The 20,852-nt window shown below is 58.9% G+C and overlaps 2 protein-coding genes across 2 annotated transcripts; one reads left to right on the forward strand and one right to left on the reverse strand.

Annotated features, from left to right (window-relative positions):
* Nucleotides 1-8,345: 8,345 nt before the first annotated feature.
* Nucleotides 8,346-10,680, reverse strand: PROCR (protein C receptor). The gene is given in 4 exon segments (XM_064152678.1): nt 8,346-8,954; nt 9,039-9,305; nt 10,142-10,378; nt 10,503-10,680. Coding segments are annotated over 4 exon segments (795 nt in total). The 3' UTR covers nt 8,346-8,841.
* A 2,182-nt stretch (nt 10,681-12,862) lies between these two features.
* Nucleotides 12,863-19,717, forward strand: PFKL (phosphofructokinase, liver type). The gene is made up of 22 exons (XM_064152930.1): nt 12,863-12,981; nt 13,548-13,621; nt 13,722-13,799; nt 13,886-14,075; nt 14,274-14,439; nt 14,518-14,562; nt 14,648-14,756; nt 15,080-15,175; nt 15,256-15,348; nt 15,611-15,736; nt 15,842-15,906; nt 16,380-16,443; nt 16,530-16,676; nt 16,795-16,865; nt 16,981-17,068; nt 17,206-17,358; nt 17,507-17,671; nt 17,880-17,941; nt 18,264-18,375; nt 18,456-18,555; nt 18,674-18,779; nt 18,881-19,717. Exons 1-22 carry the CDS (start codon nt 12,897-12,899, stop codon nt 19,026-19,028), a joined length of 2,343 nt encoding a protein of 780 aa, XP_064009000.1. The 5' UTR covers nt 12,863-12,896; the 3' UTR covers nt 19,029-19,717.
* Nucleotides 19,718-20,852: the final 1,135 nt, after the last annotated feature.

Raw genomic sequence — 20,852 nt, forward strand, 5'->3', positions numbered from 1 at the left:
CGCTATCCTGTCACTGCCAGTCCTTGCCAAAAGTCCCTCTTCAGCTCCCCTGTGGCCCCTTCAGGTACTGGCAGCCTGCTCTGAGGTCTCCCTGGAACCTTCTCCAGGCTGAATAGCCCCACCTCTCAGCCTCTCATCTTTGTGGCGTATTCTGGTCCCACTCCAAGAGCTCCAGGTCCTTGTGCTCAGGCCACCAGCACTGGAGGCAGTGTTGCAGCTGTGGTCTGAGCAGAGCAGGGGCAGAATCCCCTCCCTGTGCTGCTGCTCTCCTTGTCTGGATGCAGCCAGCGACCAGTGCTAGCTCCTGGGGAGTTTGGCACCAGCTGACACCCCCAAGGCCTTCTCCTGAGCCACACCTCACCCAGCCTGGGTTTGTGCTTGGAACTGCCCTGACCTAGGCACAGGACCTGGCATGTGGCCTTGTTGAACCTCACGAGGTTGTCTTGGGCCTGCATCTGCAGCCTATCCAGGTCCCTTTGGGTGGATCCTTCCCCTCCTAGCTGTCAACCACACCACACAGCTCAGTGTCATCCCCAGACTTGCTGAGGGTGCTTCAATCCCACTGCCCCTGACACTGACAAAGCTGTTAACAGCACTGGTCCCAGTGCCCAGCCCTGAGAGGCAGCACTTGTCACTGGTGCCCATTTGGCCACTGAGCTGCTGACCACAGCTCTGAGTGCAGCCACCCAGCCAAGTCCTTACTCAGTGTTCTCATCTCCATATATTCTCCAGGAGTGGCAGCTGGACACCTCACAGGCACCTGTAGCAGATTTCTGATCCACAGCCAGAGGGTTGTGGGCATCAAGAGAAGCAGTTCATGCAGGATGCTCTTCTGCTTCCCTCCAGGCCCCTCTCAGGGTTCCAAGGTGGGACCTGTACACCTCATCCCCTTGCCTGGGGAGTGGCTGGGACCTGCTTTATGGAAGTACTGGCTGGAGAGCAGCAGCAAGAGCCTCAAGGTGGGTTTGGCTCTTCATTGTGAGCTCTGAAGTAGCTCAGAGAGGTGAAGAGCAGCTCTGGCTCAGCTTTTATGTGCTGCCCTTGCTCTAGCAATGTCCCACCCAGCCCAGCAGCTCCAGCAGGAGCTGACGCAGCGGAAGCAGCAGCAGGGGGAAGGCTTCCTCTGGGATCCTTTGTGCGTTTGCCTTGGCAGAGCAGTGCAGGGACTTCAGGAACAGCTGAGAGGAGGACAGGACAAGCCCACGGTGCCAAAGCCTTGCTCTCAGTGCTCACCTTCCTCAAAAGCTCTACGCATGAGCTGTTAGCCCCAGCTATGGCTGCTGCTTCAGACCTCTGATCTTCAGATGAGCAGCTCTTTGCAGGTGACTGCAGGCAGCTCTGCCCTCATCTTTCCCTTCCCCCTTAGACTGGATTTCTAAGAACCCTCAGGCAAAAACTCTTCTCCTGTCCCTGTGCTGGGGCTGGTTGCTGTTATCTCAGCCCCTTGACGGGTGCATTCCTGCTCACTGGCAGGTGGCCACTCTGCCAGTGCTGGCCCCTGGCTGTAAGGCCAAAAGGCTGGGGCCTCGCACCGAAGTCTCAGCTCCTCCCCAGGAGATGACGGCACAGCCCTTCCTACCTGCACCTCCAGCAGCAGGCACTGCGTTTATTTCAGGCCTGCAGAGTTCTTGCTGCTGCTTTTTCCTTTCCCTGATAGTACTTTTCCTTCCTGGAGTTGGGTTTTGTTGTTCTTTCATTGTGGGTCTGCGCTCTGGGAAGCCCAGCGACAATAGCTGCAGAGCTCCAGCTTTTGGGAGGTTGAGAAGCAAAAGAAAGCCCCAAACTCTACCAAGCAGCCCTGCTTCCTTCCATCTTCCTTTTTCAACCCTGCTGAGGGCTGTGTGCAAAGCTGGGCTCCCCTGGCCTCCAGACCAAGCTTCCCTGCAGGTTCCCATGCACTCTTCACGTGCAGCAGCCTGCACTGGTGCTTGCCAGGGTCTGCCTCACACATTTCCTCGTGCTTTCGTTGTGCTCTGCTCCCCTGAGGGAAGCTGGACTGCTTCTGGGGTCATGAGGAGGGATTTGTCCTTCAGAGGCCCCAGGGTGTCTGGCCAGAGAGATGTGGAAGCTCCACATCCTGTGTCCCTTATTTCTGTAACACTGGGCTGCTGTGAGTGAGTCACAGTGAGTGTGGGCTCCTTCAGATGACGCTCAGCAGGCTTAGATGTTCATCATCATCTCTTCTCGGTGAGTATTGGGAGGGTGGGATTCTCTGAGTTGGGACTCTTGTACTGCACAGGCCTTGCAGCCTCTTCTAAGCAATGCTTAGATCCCAAATTGAATCAAATTAAAAAGGAGCCCTCATGTCCTGGTCCCCTTCTACCTCAAAGCCTTGCATGAGTCAAGGATTGTTGAGGGCTTAGGTAGAGTTCCTCCACTTGGCCTTGATACCTGCTTCCAGAAGTCCTTGCTGTTTGAAAAGGGCTTTGCCTGCCTGAACTGGGATCCCAGCTGGCTTCTGAAGTTGGCATTGATTACCTCCAGAAGCCATGTGTGTACCTCCAGAACCTCACCACAGGCTCACATTAAGATGTCACCACCTCCAGCAGGGCTATGTTGCCTACCATGCTTTGGCTGCATCCCTCCCATTCCAGGAGAGGTAAAGCAACCAACAGGGTGAGGATTTCAGAGGCAGGTAGATGACATGGGGTGAAAAAGGGACTTGGCTCTATTTTTCCAGACAGCATCGTGCCCAAGCAGCCTCATCCACTCCTCCAGTCCCTCTGCAGGTGACACTTCACAGGCTCACAGGATATTAGGGGTTGGAAGGGACCCAAGGAGATCATCGAGTCTGACCCCCTTGCCAGAGCAGGGCAATACTAACACAGATCACAGAGGAACACATCCAGACAGGCCTTGAAAGGCTCCAGAGAAGGAGACTCCACAACCTCTCTGGGGAGCCTGTGCCAGTGCTCTGGGACCCTCACAGTAAAGAAGTTCCCCCTTGTGTTGAGGTGGAGCCTCCTGTGCTGCAGCTTACCCCCATGCACTTCCTGCATCTAAAGCCACCTTTACCCCAGGTGCTGAAGTGTGGGGGCTGCCCACAGGAGCTTCTGCATTAGGTACAGGGGGCCTGGGAAGCAGTCTGGCCCAACGGGATGGGCTGTGCTTTGTGGCAGTGTGCATCCCAGCCTAGGTCAGTAATGGGGTGGCCAGGAGGCCCAGGGCAGGGATTGTCTCCTTGGACTCAGCACTGAGGAGGCCACAGCTTGAGTGCTGGGTTCAGTTTTGGCCTCCTCACTCCAAGAAGGACATTGAGGGTCTGGAGAAGGTCCAGAGAAGGGCAAGAGGGCTGGGGAGGAGCAGCTGAGAGAGCTGGGATCAGTCAGTCCGGAAAAGAGGAGGCTGAGGCCAGACCTCACTGCTCTCTGCAGCTCCCTGAAAGGAGGCTGCAGTGAGGTGAGGGTTGGTTTCTTCTCCCTAGTCTCGGGTGATAAAACAAGAGGAAATGTCCTGAAACTGTGCCAGGAGAGGGTCAGGTTGGAGACTGGGAAAAATGTCTTTGCTGCAAGAGTGGTCAGGGCTTGGCACAGGCTGCCCAGGGAGGTGGTGAGTCCCCATCCCTGGAGGTGCTCAAGAACTGTGTGGCCATGACACTTGGGGACATGGTTTAGTGGCCGTGCTGGTGCTGGGTTGCAGGTTGGGCTGGATGATCTTTAGAGGTCTCTTTCAACTCAGACAATTGCCAGACTCCAGGCAGGGGGCTGCTGCTCTCTTCTCTCTCAGCTCAGCAAGCCGCACAGCTCGGACAGAGCATCCCCTCCTCCCCTCCCTCAGCCTGCCCTCAAAGTCCTCCCAGCCAGCAGCTGCTTCTCCGCGGCAGCTCCTCCGACAGCAAAAGGCAGTTGGTTTTGCTTGGGGGGGTTTCCAAAGAATTTGTTGTTTTAAAGCGTTCTCCTTTATCTAAACTGTCCTGCTTCCAAGAGACAAGGGGAAGTGGCTGGTGCTAAGAAAAAACCTGCTCTGAGGACACATTAACATGAAAACCTCCCTGGAGGCTTCTGCTCCACTGGCTGGGAAGGGAAGGGGCAGAGCTGGTTCCTTGCAGGAGTGCTTGAGGCGGTTGGCAGGCGGCAGCCTCATCGCTGCCCAGCATCCTCGGGCTGATGCGAAACGCTGCAGCACGGCCGCAGGGGCAGCCAATGCCCAGGGAGGGGACAGCCCAGCTGGGCAGGGTGGCAGATGTGCTGTAGGGCGAGCGGTGGCATCCTGCTGCTGCGGGGCCTGCTCGGGGCTGATTGTGGCCAGCAGCCAGCTTTTCCCACCCCTTTCCTCTGGCCTGGTCACTGCCCTGGGCGGTGAGAGGAAAGAGAAGAGGGCAGTGATGGGTCCTAGGCACCCCCGAGGAGGGGCTCGCCAGCACAACCCTTTTCCTCTGCCCTTTCACGTTTCCAGGGACCTGCCTACTCTTGTGCGGCAGCAGAAGGCTGCTGGAAGGCAGAGACCCACGGACTCCACCCGAAAGCTATGATCCCCCCTCCCCCCAAAAAATAAAAGCCTCTCTTGCTGCAGGAGGGCTGCCTGGAGGCTACAGCTGCTGCAAATCCCGCCTTGGAAAGGTTATCCCGAACGGCGACATCTGGGACTGTGACCACACGGCCCGGGCAGGGAATTCCCGGGAGCTGAGCTTGTTTAGTCCAGCAGAGCGCCAGTGACGCCGCTGCAGGCACCCAGCGCGTCAGGGCTGCTGACAGGGACCATCCTTTCTCCTTGCAGCTCCCCTTTCCTCACAGGCACTGACCCCAGCAGAGCCACAGCGCTTGGGTTTCTCTTCTCCTCAGCTGCTGCCTTCCCACGGGCTACTGAGCCAGCCAGCGAGAGAGAAGGATTGAACCCCCGCCCCTGGAGGTGCTCCCAAGAGGCAGGGATGTGCTGAGGCACATGGCTGAGCCCCAGACTTGGTCGAGTTACAGAATGGTTGGCTTAGATGACCTTAAAGAGCTTTTCCAGTTGAAATGATCCCATCCCCAGCCAAGAGGCACAGGAGCCCGTCACTGAAAGTCCCTGAAGGACAAGACCAAGGACATCATCAGCTCCTGCCACAAGGCTGTCTGGAAGGCAGCAGTGGGCCTTACCCACCCCAGCTGAAGCACCCCACCCATGGGACGTGGGCAAAGGGGAAAGGTTGCTCCTAGCATGTTGACATCATCTTGCTAGAATAAGGTTCAAGGCTGGGGCCCTTATCTCAACTCTTACTGAAGCCAGTGATAGCAGAGCTGAGGGATGGAAAGCCTGCGGTGCAGGGAAAGCAAAGCCTCAGGCTGTGACTGGTGTGGACAACTGGGATGCTGTTCATGGAAAGAGGTTGGTTAAAGCCTGTTTTGGGGCCCTCACTCCAAGAAGGACACTGAGGGGCTGGAGGAGGTCCAGAGAAGGGCAACAAAGCTGTGGAAGGGTCTGGAGAACAGGGCTGGGGAGGACCAGCCAAGGGAACTGGGCTTGCTCAGCCTGGAAAGGAGGCTCTTCACAGCTCCCTGAAAGAAGGTTGCAGTGAGGTGGGGTTGGTCTCTTCTCCCTAGTCTCAGGTGATAGAACAAGAGGACCTGGCCTGAAATTGTGCCAGGGGAGGGTTAGGTTGGAGATGAAGGAAAATGTGTGTGCTGCAGCAGTGGTCAGGGCTTGGCACAGGCTGCCCAGGGAGGCGGTGGAGTTCCCATCCCTGAAGGTGTTCCAGAAAGGTGTGGCCATGGTTTGATGGCCATGGTGGTGCTGGGTTGAAGGCTGGACTGGATGATCTTTAGAGGGCCTTCCAACCCAAACAATTCTCAGATTCTGAGGGGCTTTGCTCATCCTTCTGCAGGAACAAAACCAACCACAAAACAACCCAAGGAGCAAATGCAAAACAACCCTGGGCTGACAGAAGATGTGGTTAAGTGTCACCACCTGTCCCAAGCTGTGATCAAGGGCAGAAGAATCACCAAGCTGGGGAGAGGATCAGCCGTGAGCTGCTGGACAGAGGGAACCTGTTGGAGCTGTGGTAGATAGGGAGCCCAGGCTGGGGCTGTCCTTGGCAGTGCTGCACCAGGCAGGCGCTGGGAGCTCTCTGGTGAGGCCGTTGGGGACGTTGGGGCTGCGATGTGCTGCAAGTAGCCACTCTGCTCTTGGGCACCGTGCCTGAGGCAGCAGCAGGTGCTGGTCACCAGCAGGGCAGGTGGCCCCGGGATGGGGGTGTGCAGCTTTGTGTGCATTGCTGCAGGCACAGCTCAGGGTGAGGCTGTTTTTCAGGACCCTGAGCTTTCCGAGGGGCCTCTGCTGCTGGGTGCTGCCTCCTCACCTTGGGTTTGCTGGCAGAGACTCAAGAGAGCAGCAGATGCTGGCACTCTGGAGGGCTCTCCTGCTGTGACCAACCAGCATGGGGGGCCTGTGGGAAGGCAAAAGGCTTTTCTACAGCTGTCTAAAGCAGAGGCTTCCTCAGCTGGCCAAAAAAATGACGTACTTCAGAAGACAAAAGCAAAACAAGCCCTCGTGTCCCAGACCTCCTCTATTCCTCCAACTCAGCTCTGGCCTGGGTGCTGGCACTGCTGCCAGCTCGTGTCCGGCAGCATCTTCCCAGCATCGAGGCATTGCTCTCACCTAGGAGCAAGGAGATGCAGCCCCAGCTTGCTTCGTGGAGGGGTTGCTCTGGGGAAGTCGGGGCTCTGGGGACCACAGTGCAGTGTGCCTCCAGCTGCAGGCACCCCAGCACCCAAGCAGAGCTGCAGGGGCAGTGGGTTCTCCATGCCTGGAGCTGGCCACAAGCATTCCTAGCCCTTGGTGAAGAGCAAACCTACCCTGTCTGATCTTCAGCATCAGCTCCATCTCCCCGATGGCCCCAGCAGGGACGGACAGTGCTTGGCCCACAGCACTCCCCCCGGCTCCAAAGGGCTGCTCTGGAGAAGCTGGGCAGTGACATTCCTGTGCCTCAGCCTCGCTGTTTTGGATCCTCTGAGTGTCTTGGCTGCCATCTCCCTTTCTCAGAGGAGCTTGCTGAAGGGTGGGGAGTGCTCTGGCCCCTGCCCCAGGAACCTACTGGGGGCGGGGGCTGCTCAGAGGGTGGCCAGCAGCCAGGGTGATGAGATGTGGGCTTTGGAGACCTTCTCCATTTCTTCTTAAGGACAACCACTAAGTCATCCACCCTTCCACTTTCTGTCCTGTGTCTCTTTTCCCATCTTGTCCCCTGCCCGCCCTTGCCTTCTTGCTTTGAGCCTCAGGGAAGGGTATTTGGAAAGGAATGAGCTGCAAGTTAATCCAGGAAAGCTCCTTGCTGCTGTGCTGTCCCTTCTTCTGGTGGCCCAGGCCAGTTCCTGGCTTATCCCCAGTTCTTCCTGCCCTTGGGGTAGCAGAGGCAAGGGTGTCATGGTCATTGGAGAGCATGCTCTGGGCTAAAGGAGAATGCAGTCAGGAATTTACTGTTGATAGAACTAAGTCCCAGCAGCCCAGTTCTGCAGAGCAGGCTGCAGGAAAGACAACCAAAGCAAGGAAGGCTGTGGAGCAGCACTCATGCTAGAGCTCCACCTTTCTTTAGCTGATCCTTGGAGAATGATTTTTCACTCTGAGGTTCCCCCATGCAAGGCCCTGTCCCTCCCTCAGCATCTCCACACTTCCCTGTCCCTTCGGGCAGCATCCTTACAGGACATTCATCTGCTGAGGGAGGACTCAGCCTCTGTGCTTCCACAGAGATGAGGAAATGAAGAATCAATGAAACTTTGCCCCTTGGCCACTGGGGAAATGATTTCATTCGACCATACCAAAGCTGAGGGCAGGCTGAGATGAGCTCAGGAGGCACAAGCCCCAACAGCCTCTCAAAGCTGGGGCAGGCTGAAATGAGCTCAGGAGGCACAAGCCCCAGCAGCCTCTCAAAGCTGGGGGCAGGCTGAAATGAGCTCAGGAGGCACAAGCCCCAGCAGCCTCTCAAAGCTGAGGGCAGGCTGAAATGAGCTCAGGAGGCACAAGCCCCAGCAGCCTCTCAAAGCTGGGGGCAGGCTGAAATGAGCTCAGGAGGCACAAGCCCCAGCAGCCTCTCAAAGCTGGGGGCAGGCTGAAATGAGCTCAGGAGGCACAAGCCCCAGCAGCCTCTCAAAGCTGAGGGCAGACTGAAATGAGCTCAGGAGGCACAAACCCCAGCAGCCTCTCAAAGCTGAGGGCAGACTGAGATGAGCTCAGGAGGCACAAGCCCCAGCAGCCTCTCAAAGCTGGGGGCAGGCTGAAATGAGCTCAGGAGGCTCAAACCTCAGTAGGCTCCCTCCAGAAGGATTCCAAGGCTCCACTGGAAGTGCCAACCCAGCCCCAGCAACCACAGCCACCCTGTGCCTGCCCTCTGTGGTTGATCTGTAGCCCCATGTTGATGCTGTTGGAGGTGGAGGGGAAATGAGAGCAACCAAATGTGCCCTGCGAGCTGAGGGGGCATTTATTACACCACGTCTTGATGCAGCACCACAAAGGTGTGACACCCTCTCTTTCCAGCCATTTAGCCCCACTTCAACAGGGACACATGAGCGTTTCAGTGCCATCCTTTCAACTCTTCCTTGCTTATTTCTTCTGCCACTTGCTTCTCTCCCACCGCAGGCTCTTCCCTGCTTTTTCCATCTGTGCCAAGCATGGTCCCGTGTTAAGTCTCGGTGCCTCGTGCCAGCCCAGCGTAGGGACCACCTCTAGGGCAGGGTGCTGGTGCTGGTGCTGGGGAGTCAACCCAGCTGGGAATGGGCAGAAGCCAGCAGTGTCCTTTGGGAGCAAAGCCTACAGTGCTGGGGAGAGGCGTCCCTTGCGGGGCACAGGCTTCATCCCTGAATCCACAGGGCAACGATGATGTGACGATAGGGTCCATCCCCTCCCTCCACAAGGTGATGTGAGGCTTTGGCTCTGCTAGCAGCTCCCTCCTGTGCACAAGAAGATGCCTATGGCCATGCCCAGCAAGGCAAAGGTCCCCAGGATCAGGCCCAACACCAGTGGGGCATGAGACCGAGTGCTCTGTTTCCCTGCAAAAGGCAAGAGGGATGGAGGTGACAACTGGGATCGTCCCCACCATGCCACCCTCTTCCCTCCCCAGCCCTGGCACAGACCTGTCTTGGCACTCTGAGTCTGCAGGATGCCAATGCAGGTGGTGTTGAGGAAATGCTGGAGGGTTTGGGTGGTCATAGGGTACTTCATCAGCTCCTTCTGGGCGTAGTCAGCCACTGCATGCCTGCCGGGCCAGCGCCGCTGCCAGGTGGCATTGGGAACATGGAAGCTGAGGAAGGCTGTCCCGTTGAGAGTCACCTCGTAGAAGCTGTGGGTGGTGCCATTGGGGAAGAGGTAACAGCCCAGGTGGCAGTCCAGACGCTGGGTGTCTGTGGAGATAGAGGGTGTGGTGAGGGCCAGCGTGCTCCCACCCACCCTCAGCAGCCTTGTGCTGCCACCAGCATCAAGTTGTGCACCACCCAAGCCACCCACAGCTTTGTTTGTGCCCTGTTTGGCTGCAGGGGTGGCTTTCCCAGTGGGCAGGCAGCCATGCTTGTGTTGCCCTTCCTTATCTGCACGCAGCACAGCCAGGACTGATGGAGACAGGGCAGGGGGCACACAGCGAGCTCTTCCTCGCTCCTGTGGAAGGAGGCACAGGCAGTGTGGGGACACCACACCAGGGGAGGTGTGGGGCTTACACTGAGACCCAGAGAAAGGGCTCCCTGGGGCCCTGGTAGAGAAATACAGAGCTGGGGCCAGACTGGGTTTGGGGGGAAGGAAAAAAAGGAAGGCAAAACACTCCCTGGGCAGGGGCATTGGAGTGGGCTTGGGCAGTGCAGGCAGGAACACAAAGCCACAGGCACTGGTGTCCCACTCCTCCCACAAAGACTGTGGGCTGCAGGTGGGATCCAGGCAGGATGCCTATACCTCACCATTCCCTCAGACTGCAGCCCCCTTCCCTTCTCCCAGGGGCCAGCAGGAGGCTGAGCAGCAGGTTGCCAGGTGGGCTCTGGGTGAGGAATTCCTGTCTCTGCAGAAGGGCTTCTTTTGCCCAGACAGGTTTTACACAGCCCCACTTTGGCTATGTCTCTGTCCCTCTGCCCAGCTCTCTCCAGAGCATCATCCTCATGCCCAGGCAGTGCAGAGGGGGCTCCCCTTCCTCGGTGAGACATTCCCACACTGAGCCATGCATTTCTGTTCCTGCACCCCCCAGCGTAGCACTCACAGTTGATGGGCCTCTCCTTGCTGAAGAGCTTCACCAGCTGGCTGAAGCAGGTCAGGTAGAAGGCCACTTCTTTCTGTCGTCTAGCCCAGGCATCTGGGGGCTCCAGTGGCAGCACCTGGGTGACGTTAAGCCCCTCCAAGAGATGGCTGAGCTGCCCATCCAGTCTGGCATTCCCCCAGAAGAGAGAGTTGCCCTCGAAGACACGGGTCCTTTGCAGCATGGTGAAGGTGAGCGGGTCTGCAAGAGATGCCAGGCATCACCCACGGACCATGCCCTGCCTGTAAGCCGTGTGCCTGCGTGTCCCATGCCAACCCCAAGCCTCTCCAGCACCCCCCACACACACACCCTGTCCTTGCCTTACCTGCGTGGTCTGCCCCACAGCCCAGGGCCCCGCAAAGCAGCAGCAAGAGGAGCATGATGTGAAGAGGGATGGGGATGAGAATGGTGGCCCCAGCGCTGGCCTGGCCAGTAGTTAAGTGGGACCGGGGAGGTGGGGCTGCAGGAGGAGGAGATCAGGAGCCCAGCCAAGTCTCTCCCATTTCCTTAGCCTGAGCCACTCGCACCCCTTCCCTGCTGGACACGCCGACAGCGCCCGGCCCCACAGCCCCTGCGGATGGGGGCGCGGGATGAGGCTCCCGGCGCTCCGCTAGGCATCGCGGCACGGGCACCGGCACCGCTCTGCCTGGCAGGGGAGGCAGCAGCCAGCGCCTGCCTCTGCTTCCCCACCCCCCGGCTAGGCAAGAGCCCCCTCGCCCGTGCTCCTCAGGGTGGTGCAGGAGGCCAGCGGGGACACAGTGATGGAGGAGGGGGGGGGATGGAGTGGAGCAGCCTAACAGCACCATGCTGCACCCATCGTGGCCCAGAGTGGATGCCCAGTGCCAGTGCTCTCAGTAAATGCTGGTGCAACAGGACCCCCACCCATGGAAAGACAGCCCCTCAAGATGCAGCACCCCTACAGCCCCTGCAGCAGCCTGGGCATGGAGGTGCTGAGGAGGAGAACTCCCTGGCTGGGCTCACTCGGTGTGTTTGGGTTTTAATTGCACCTGAAGTAGTTACGAGACCAAAATGAAAGTGCATTGAAATGTCCAGGTTGTTCCACTGGCACAGCATGGCACAGCCTGGGGTGCCAAGACCTGGCACCTCCTGCCAGGGTGCAGTACTGAGGATGGCTGGACGTGAGCCAGCGTGTGCTTGGGTAACCGAGAAGGCCACCAGCATCCTGGCCTGGATCAGCAGTGGTGTGACCAACAGGACCAGATTGTCCCCTTGTACCCAGCGCTGGTGAGGCCACTCTTTGAGTGCTGGGTTTAGTGTTGGGTCTGTCACTCCAAGGAGGATATCCAGGGGCGAGAGCAGGTCCAGAGGAGGGCAACAGAGCTCAGGAAGGGTCTGGAGAACAGGGCTGGGGAGGAGCAGCTGAGCGAACTGGCTTTGTTCAGTCTGGAGAAGAGGAGACTGAGGGCAGACCTCATTGCTCCCTACAGCTCCCTGAGAGGAGGTTGGTGTGGGGTGGGGGTTGGGCTCTTTTCCCTTATCTCAGGTGATAGAAGGAGAGGAAATGGCCTCAGAGTGCACTGGGGGAGGGTTAGGTTAGACATTAGAAGATACTGCTCGACCGAAAGGGTTCTCAGGCTGGCACAGGCTGCCCAGGGAGGTGGTTGAGCCCCCATCCCTGAAAGTGCTTCAGAGAGGCAGAGATGTAGTGTTGAGGGCCATGTTCTAGCCCCTGTTTTGGTGCAGCTAGAGGATGTTTGGCTTTGACGATCTCAAAGGGCTTTTCCAGCCCAAACGATCCTGACCTTTATGGCTCAGTACAGCACAGAAGCACAGGGTGGTAGGGCTTGGAAAGGAGCTCTGGAGGTCATCGAGTCCAACCCCCTTTCCAAGCCAGGTTCACCTAGAGTAGGCCACACAGGAACACACATAGGCAGGTTTTGAATGTCTCCAGAGAAGGAGACTGCACCACCTCTCTGGGCAGCCTGCTCCAGGGCTCTGCCACCCTTCCCTTAAAGAAGTTCCTCCTCATTGTCCTGTCACTGGACACCACTGAGCAAAGCCTGGTCCCATCCTCCTGACAGCAACCCTTGAAGTATTGATCAGCACTGATGAGGTGCCCCTCCTGCAGACTTCTGAGCCCCAGTTCTCTCAGTGCTTCACAGAATGGCACAGAGACCTCCAGAGATCAGAGAGCAGCACCACCTAGGGCAGGTCGCACAAGAACACATCCAGATGGGTCTTGAAAGCCTCCAGAGAAGGAAAGTCTACAACCTCTCTGGCCCTTCTTGGCCACAAGGGCACATTGTTGCCCTTCAGGACTCCCAGGGCCTTCTCCATGGAGCTGCTCTTCAGCAGGTCAGCCCTCAACCAGCGCCGATCCCCGGGGCTGGCTGTTCTCCCCCACATCAGGACTCCCCCTAGATCAGGACTCCCCAGTTCAGAACCCCCCCCGAGCAGGTTCATTTCACAGATCCCCAGATCAGGACTCCCCCCAGATCAGGACCCCCCAGTTCAGGACCCCTGAGACCAGGACCCCCCAGTTCAGGACCCTTGAGACCAGGACCCCCCAGTTCAGGACCCCTGAGACCAGGACCCCCCAGAGCAGGACCCTTCGCACGCCCTGCCTCGAGACCCGGCGCGCGGGCGGAGGGGGCGTGCCCTGGCGACAGGGCGTGGTCTGTAGGCGTGGTCTCGGTGGCGATGGGTGTGGCCTGGCGGGGGCGGGTCCGGCGGGGGCGCCGGTGCCGGGAGCGCAGCGATGGCGGCGGCGGAGCTGGAGCGGCTGCGGATGGCGGGGGCCGGCATGGCCATCGCCGTGCTCACCAGCGGCGGGGACGCGCAAGGTAGGGCCCGACGCGAGGTGAAGGTGGGGAAGGGCAGCCCGGTCCCAGCCTCGGCCTCGCTCGGAGCTCTGCGTGTCGCTCTTCGTGGGCGCGGCGGGGACAGAGTCCGCGGGGCCTCGGGGCGCAGAGCGGCAAGGTGGCCCGTGCTCCCGCCGGGGCTGTCGGCTGGAGGGCGCGGGAGGATACCCCTCTTCTTCCCGTGTTGCCTCCCCTTCCCATATTCTTCCCCCTCCCCCGCAGGGGGGCAGGGTCGGTGCGTGCCACCCGCGGCGATTCCCCGTCCGCATCACCTCCGGAGTGCCCTCTGCGGGAGGTCACGGGCCCCGCGAGGAGGCTCTGCGGTGGGTCCGCGCCACCCCACCCGGGACTAAGCAGCTGTTCCCACTGAGTCTCACGCTGGGGCAGTTGCTCATCTGCAGCTCTCACCTGTGCATTGAGTGTCCCCAGTCTCTGCCCACGGCGGTGCTCCCCACTCGAGCGCACACATCAGGGTCACCCATAGGATCCAGTTCTCTATTGTGCATGGGGTCCTCGGGACCAGCCTGGCTCACACTGTGCTTTTCCAGGGATGAACGCTGCCGTCCGTGCCGTCACCCGCATGGGCATATACGTGGGAGCCAAGGTCTTCCTCATCTATGAGGTCGGTGTCCCTCCTTGCTCTCCATCGCTGAGTAAATTGGGGGGCGCTGATGCCCCCAATGCCAGGGTACTCCTCACCTCTGCCTCCCACTTCTTTACAGGGCTACGAGGGGCTGGTGGAGGGAGGAGACAACATCAAGCAAGCCAACTGGCTGAGCGTCTCCAACATCATCCAGCTGGTGAGGATCCACTGATGGGGACATGGGACCCTGAAATCCTCCCCCAAACCTGTCCGATGAGCTGTGTTCCCCCTTTATCCCTCCAGGGTGGGACAGTGATTGGCAGTGCTCGCTGCAAAGCCTTCACCACCCGGGCGGGCCGGCTGCGGGCCGCCCGTAACCTGGTGGAACACGGCATCACCAACCTCTGCGTCATCGGTGGGGATGGCAGCCTGACGGGGGCAGACATCTTCCGCTCTGAGTGGGGCGGCCTGCTGGAGGAGCTGGTCCGAGAGGGTGAGGGGACTCACACCTTCCCAAAACCCCTTGGTGGGCAGAGCTGGAAATGTTCAAGAGATGTTGAGGTCTGGAGGTCTACCACATCGCTATGACCCTAAGGAAGACTGGGCTGCTCTGCAGGATCTGGCCCGATGCTGGGCCAGGGGAAGCAGGAGCACCCTAAAATAACCAGTGGTGTGGCCATTCCCTCTGCAGGGCAGATCAGTGAGGAGGTGGCACGGGAGAACTGCCACCTGAACATCGTGGGGCTGGTGGGCTCCATCGACAATGACTTCTGCGGCACCGACATGACCATCGGCACTGACTCGGCACTGCACCGCATCATGGAGGTGATTGATGCCATCACCACCACGGCACAGAGGTGAGCGGGCTGGGTGATGGCTGCTGTACCGCCCTGGGGATCACACTTACCTTCCTCTTCCCACCTGTGCCTTTGCAGCCACCAGCGGACGTTCGTGCTGGAGGTGATGGGCCGCCACTGCGGGTAAGGCCCCATGGGTAGGGATGCCCATTGCTGGGATAGGATGCCACCATCTGGGGCTGGTGCTGCTACCACTGTGTCACTCCAGGTACCTGGCCCTGGTGTCTGGTTTGGCCTCCGGTGCCGACTGGCTCTTCATCCCTGAATCCCCACCAGAGGACGGCTGGGAGGACCTCATGTGTGAGAGGCTTGGGGAGGTGAGACTGGGGGATGGTTCCTGCAGCCTCATCCCCCTTTTTCCCACCCCAGAGTCCCCACAAGGACCTGAGCTCAGGGGCTGGTGCCTGGTCCCCACAAAGCTTCAGGATCTGCCTCCATTGTCCCTGTGAAACGGGGCACTCATCCGAGTGCAAATCCAGCCCTGGCGTGCCAGGGGCAGCTCTGGCTGGCTTGGGGACATGACTGCAAGCTGAGCAGCTCCCCTCCAGGCAGCAACCAGCTAGTGGGTGCAGGATGCTCAGACTTGGCCACCACCAGTTGGTTTCAGGCAAGCTGCAGCAGCTTGTCTTCCTCACCCCAGACGCGCAGCAGAGGGTCACGGCTCAACATCATCATCATTGCTGAGGGCGCTATCGACCGCAGTGGCAAACCCATCTCCTCCAACTACGTGAAGGACGTAAGTGCCCACCCCAGCACCTGCTCTGCAGCCTGCAGTGGCTCACATGTGCCCTCCATAACATCCTCTCCTCGCTGCAGCTGGTGGTGAAGCGCTTGGGATTCGACACTCGTGTCACTGTCCTTGGGCACGTGCAGCGCGGGGGGACCCCCTCAGCCTTTGACCGCGTGCTGGTAGGTCTTGGGAGGGGACATGCAGCTGCCTTCCCTTCACCCATACTTGGCAGCAGGGACATAGCTCAGTCCCCACACGTCCCTTTCCCCTCATTAGCTGCATATGTCATGGGGCTCTCAGTCAACCCCACTGTACATCAGCCGTGCAAGCAGCCGTGCCCTTGGGAACATCCCCATGTGAGCCTAAGGGAGCGTCCCACCCGTCTGGCGTGGGTGGTGGTGCTGGTGTTACGGAGTGGGGGGTGCCCCTTTCCCCCTGCAGAGCAGCAAGATGGGGATGGAGGCTGTGATGGCGCTGCTGGAGGCCACGCCAGACACCCCTGCCTGCGTGGTGAGCCTCTCGGGGAACCAGTCCGTGCGGCTGCCGCTCATGGAGTGTGTGCAGGTGGTGAGTACTGGGGCCACAGCAGGCACACCAGCCCACTGGGTGGGGATCCCACTCCCCTCCTCATCAGCATGAGTGTCATGGTGCTGCTTCTCTTCCTCCTCCTAGACAAAGGATGTGCAGAAGGCCATGGATGAGAAGAGGTTTGACGAGGCCATCCAGCTCCGTGGGAGGTGAGGAGTGGGGATTGGGATGGTGGGAAGATGTCTTTATGGGGTGACCAAAGGGACATCGTTGTGGCTATCACCATAAAGAGTGGTTTGTACAAGGACACCCATGGAAAGGACAAAGGGTGATGGGGACAAGTTACTGCTGGGGAGATTCCTATTGGGCTCCAGAAGAAAATGTCTCTCCATGAGCACAGTCAGACTTTGGAATCATCTCCTAAGAGAAGTGGTGGAGTCCTCTCCACTGGACAGTTTGAAGACTCAGCTTGCCAGGGTGCTAGGTCAGCTCATTTCAACTGCCCCATCAGCTAGAAAGGTTGGAGCAGATAATGCTTGGAGTCCCTTCCAAGCTGGTGGTCTGTGATGCTGTGACATGTTGGGATGGGGGCTCCTCTGTGGGGAAGGGAAACTAGCAGCTCCTGCAGCCAGGGAAGGTCTCCTCCCTAACCACTCCAGGCCATGTCACCTTGTCCTTGCAGGAGCTTTGAGAACAACTGGAACATCTACAAGCTGCTGGCACACCAGAAACCAGCGCAGGAGAAGGTGAGAAGGAACGGGAGGTGGCAGGGGACAACATCCCCACCCTGGGGACACAGAGCGATGTGCTGTCCCCATCTCTGTCCCCACAGAGCCCCTTCAGCCTGGCCATTCTGAACGTGGGTGCCCCTGCTGCTGGCATGAACGCTGCTGTCAGGTCGGCCGTGCGGATCGGCATCTGCCAAGGGCACAGGGTCTATGTGGTGAACGATGGCTTCGAGGGCTTGGCCAAGGGGCAGGTGAGAGGAGCAGCAAGCCTGGGTGCTGTGAGCTTCCTAGGGGGATGAGTTTAGGCTTGGAGGGGGTGGTGGGGTGTTCTTCACCAACCCAAAACCAAGTGAGTGCTGCTGCTTGCAGGTCCGTGAGGTGGGCTGGCATGATGTTGCGGGCTGGCTGGGACGTGGAGGGTCCATGCTGGGCACCAAGCGGTAAGCATGGCCCCAGGGGATGAGAGGATGTAGCAGAGGGGACTCTGCTGTCCCTGGAGATTGCAGGGATCCCCTGTCCTCACCCCACAGTCTCTTCTCCCTTTCCCCACTGCAGGACACTGCCCAAGACCTGTATGGAAAAGATTGTGGAGAACGTGCGGAAATTCAGCATCCAGGGGCTGCTGGTCATTGGTGGCTTCGAGGTGCGGGGGGACCCTCAGCCCCCTTGTGGTGGGTGGGCTGTTGGCATCCCAGGGGCTGCAAGCACTCCAGGCCATCCCTTCTGGGATGTGGATCCAGCCCCAGGGCCAGCATCTCCCCAGCGTTCCACTGCTTGCAGGCCTACGAGGGGGTGCTGCAGCTGGTGGAAGCCCGTGGGCAGTATGAGGAGCTCTGCATCATCATGTGTGTCATCCCTGCCACCATCAGCAACAACGTGCCTGGCACCGACTTCAGTCTGGGCTCGGACACGGCTGTCAATGCAGCCATGGAGGTGAGGGGCAGGGCAGAGGATGCAGCTCACGGAGCCCTCCTGCTTGCCCATCAGGTTTTGGGGTGATGTGGCAATGAACCAGCATCCCACTTTGGGGTGGCAAAGATGGGTTCCTCTGGTGTGATGCCCCCTGCTTCTCCTGGCACAGAGTTGTGACCGCATCAAGCAGTCAGCCTCGGGCACCAAGCGCCGTGTCTTCATTGTGGAGACCATGGGTGGCTATTGTGGGTACCTGTCCACTGTCACTGGCATCGCAGTGGGCGCTGATGCTGCCTATGTCTATGAAGATCCCTTCACCATCCATGACCTGAAGGTGAGCAAGAACTCTTTCTAGCAGCATGGTTTGGGCAAAGTAAGAAAGGAAATTGGAAAAGGGAGGTCCCTGTGGCAGGGCAGGACTTGGAGCAGCATGGCCAAGCCCCGTGAAGCTTCTGGTTGATGTTACTAACACTTGGGTCTGAATGAGAGGACCAGGGGCACCCAGGATGGCTACCAGCAGCATCCTGGAATTCATCTTGCAGGCCAACGTGGAGCACTTGACTGACAAAATGAAGACAGATATTCAGAGAGGGCTGGTGCTGCGGTGAGTTGGGGACCCCTGGGGACGTGGCACTGAGAACTCAGCCCTGTGGCGGGAAGCAAGGCCAGATCTGAGCCCTTCTTGAAGCTGTGAGGGTCCCTAGGTGCAGTGGGGTTCAGCACAGTGGGCACGCAGCATCCTACCCAGGGATGCCACCGCATTCGGCCAGGGGGACAGGCCTGCACTGGGTGGTGTCCCCAGCCCCAGGGTCATGCTGGAAAGATGGGCTGGGGCTCTGGGCTTCAGGCTGAAGTGTTTAGGGGGCCACGGAGGGACCCTCCAGATTATGAGGCAGCCCCCTACTCATTTCCCTCTGTTCCCCCAGCAATGAGAAATGCCACGAGCACTACACCACCGAGTTCCTCTACAACCTCTACTCCTCTGAGGGCAAAGGCATCTTTGACTGCAGGATTAATGTCCTGGGCCACCTCCAGCAGGTATGGGAGACAGGGCAACATGGGTCACCATTTACCCCAAGAGCTGGGTGGGCTTCACGTTGCCATTTCTCTGCCCCTAGGGGGGAGCCCCCACCCCCTTTGACCGCAACTATGGGACCAAGCTAGGAGTGAAGGCGGTGCTGTGGATGTCAGAGAAGCTGCAGGAGGCCTACCGCAAGGGTGAGTTAAGGGCTGGGGGAGTCCTCTGCTGGTGTGGGGGGCGTCTGGTGGCCCTTGGAAGCACTTGGTCACTCATCCCCCGGCAAGGTGGCCATGGTCAGCTGTGTCCCCCTCCCAGGGCGTGTGTTTGCCAACTCGGGTGATTCTGCCTGTGTGATCGGGCTCAGGAAGAAGGTGGTGGCCTTCAGCCCCGTCACGGAGCTTAAGAAAGTCACTGATTTTGAGTAAGTCCCTGTGCCTGTGCCTCATCAGTTCACCGGGTCCCAGGGGAGCCTTTCCAGTGGTCCTCGGGGCCATTCTGGAGCTGTGTCCCCTCTGTGTACAGGCACAGGCTGCCCCAGGAGCAGTGGTGGCTGAACCTGCGCCTGATGCTGAAGATGTTGGCCAACTACCAGATCAGCCTGACCGAGTACATCTCAGGCAAGATGGAGCACGTCACCCGCCGCACACTCAGCATCGAGAAGGGCTTCTAGTCCCACCAGCCTGAGCCATAGCCTCCCCTCTCTAACTCCAAACTCCACCCCCACATGCTGCTCGGGGAGCACCGGGTGCCTCCTGTTCTCAGTAGCCGTGTAGCTTTGCCATCCATCCCTTAAAGCGGGCAGAACCTGGTCCCAGCTCCCAGACGGCACAAGTCAGCTCCAAATCGCCGGTCCAGGGTCTGGTGCAGATGCAGAAGAGGTGTTGCTAGAGGCCAGCTGCTCAGCCCAGAGCTCTGGATCTTTGCTCCCTAGCCTGTTCCTGTTATTTAATGGGCCAACTCCATTCCTTACTTAGCGGCTTGACCGCCTGAGCCAACTGCAGCAGCTTTTAGTCGCCTGCCCCACGCGCAGAAAGGGAGCCAAGCAGGACGTGGTGCTAGTCCAGAGCAGGTAATGGCTGGTCCCAGGGGTTCTTGGCTGCCCTGTGAGCTCCGTTAAAGCTCAGTCCTCTGGTGGTGTTTGCCCAGTAGGGTGTCTGGAGGGCTCGGGGTGCAGAGCACGGGTCCTGGCAAGCCCCCTCTTCCCCAGCCACATCGCATGACGCTTGGCTGCCACCGTCACCGTGCGGCCTCGGGTGCCGTGCACGTCAGCTCACCACTGCTCTGTGACCCCCTCCCCCAGTCTTGTACTGTTTGCAGCACTGCTCTCCTCCTCTAGAGATAAAACTCACTGGAGCCAAACTTTGCCTCGCAAGAGAGTGATCAGTGTGCGCCGAGGCCCCGTGGGGAGGAACAAGGGTGGCAGACCCCGGGGGTTTGGGGATGAGCAAAGCCAGATGGTTTGCTGCAGCCAGATTAATGCCAGGCCAGGATGTTTTCCTGCTTTGTGTGTCCTCAAAGCCTGGCAGAGCACAGGGTGGACTCTCTCAGACCGGGGCTGCAGCAGATGTAAGATTAACATCCCCCTATGGGCAGGCTTCACCGTCGTGGAGAAAGAAACTGCTGCTTGTTCTGGTTGCCACCTTCACAGACAGCACAGAAGCAGCGTCTGAAGGCGACAGCTGCTGGCTACGGCAGCTTGTCAGGGTGGCTGCCAAGTGTGCTGGCTCCTGTGTGCAGTGCTGGAGCTTGGCAGGGCTCTGCTGCGTGTAGCCCCTTTCCCAGGACACTCTTGGGGCTTTTGGCTCAGCGCTCCAGCATCTGGGACATTGCCATCGTGAAGACACGTGACAGTGTTTTGGGTGGAACAAGCAGTTATGTTTTCCTCCCCATGGAGCTGTCCCCATGTGTCAAGTGCCCCTTAACGTCAGGGCTTTTCCCCTAGCTGGCCGCATCGCTTGCTTTAGGCTCTGAGGAAGATCTCCCCTGCCAGATCTGGGCATGCTGAGAAACAGCAGATCCAGCTGATGGAGGCAGCACTGCTGCTACTTTCTGAGCCTGTATGTGCTCTGAGGACCCCAGGGAAAGACCTGAATGCTCCTCCCAGCATCAGCAGGTGAGAATCAAGTTTTCCAGTCCCTGAAGTGATCCTGCAGGAAGGCTGCAAAGGGAGTTTTCATAATGGTGTCTAGAGACAGGACAAGAGGAACTGGTTTAAAGCTGAGGCAAGAGCAGGGTTAGATTGGATCTTGGGAAGAAGTTCTTCAGTAGGAGGGTGGTGAGACCCTAGAATGGGTTGCCCAGGGAGGTTGTGGTTGCCCCCTCCCTGGAGGTGTTCAAGGCCAGTTTGGACGAGGCCTTGAGCAACCAAGTCTAGTTGAGAGGTGGCCCTGCCCATGGCAGGGAGGTTGTAGAGATGAGCTCTGAGGTCTCTTTCTCCCTGAGCCATTCTCTTGATTCCACTTTCCTAGGGAGCCTCAACTGGCTTCCAAGTGGG

Source organism: Pogoniulus pusillus, chromosome 13, assembly GCF_015220805.1.
Source record: "Pogoniulus pusillus isolate bPogPus1 chromosome 13, bPogPus1.pri, whole genome shotgun sequence".
Taxonomy (NCBI): Eukaryota; Metazoa; Chordata; class Aves; order Piciformes; family Lybiidae; genus Pogoniulus; species Pogoniulus pusillus.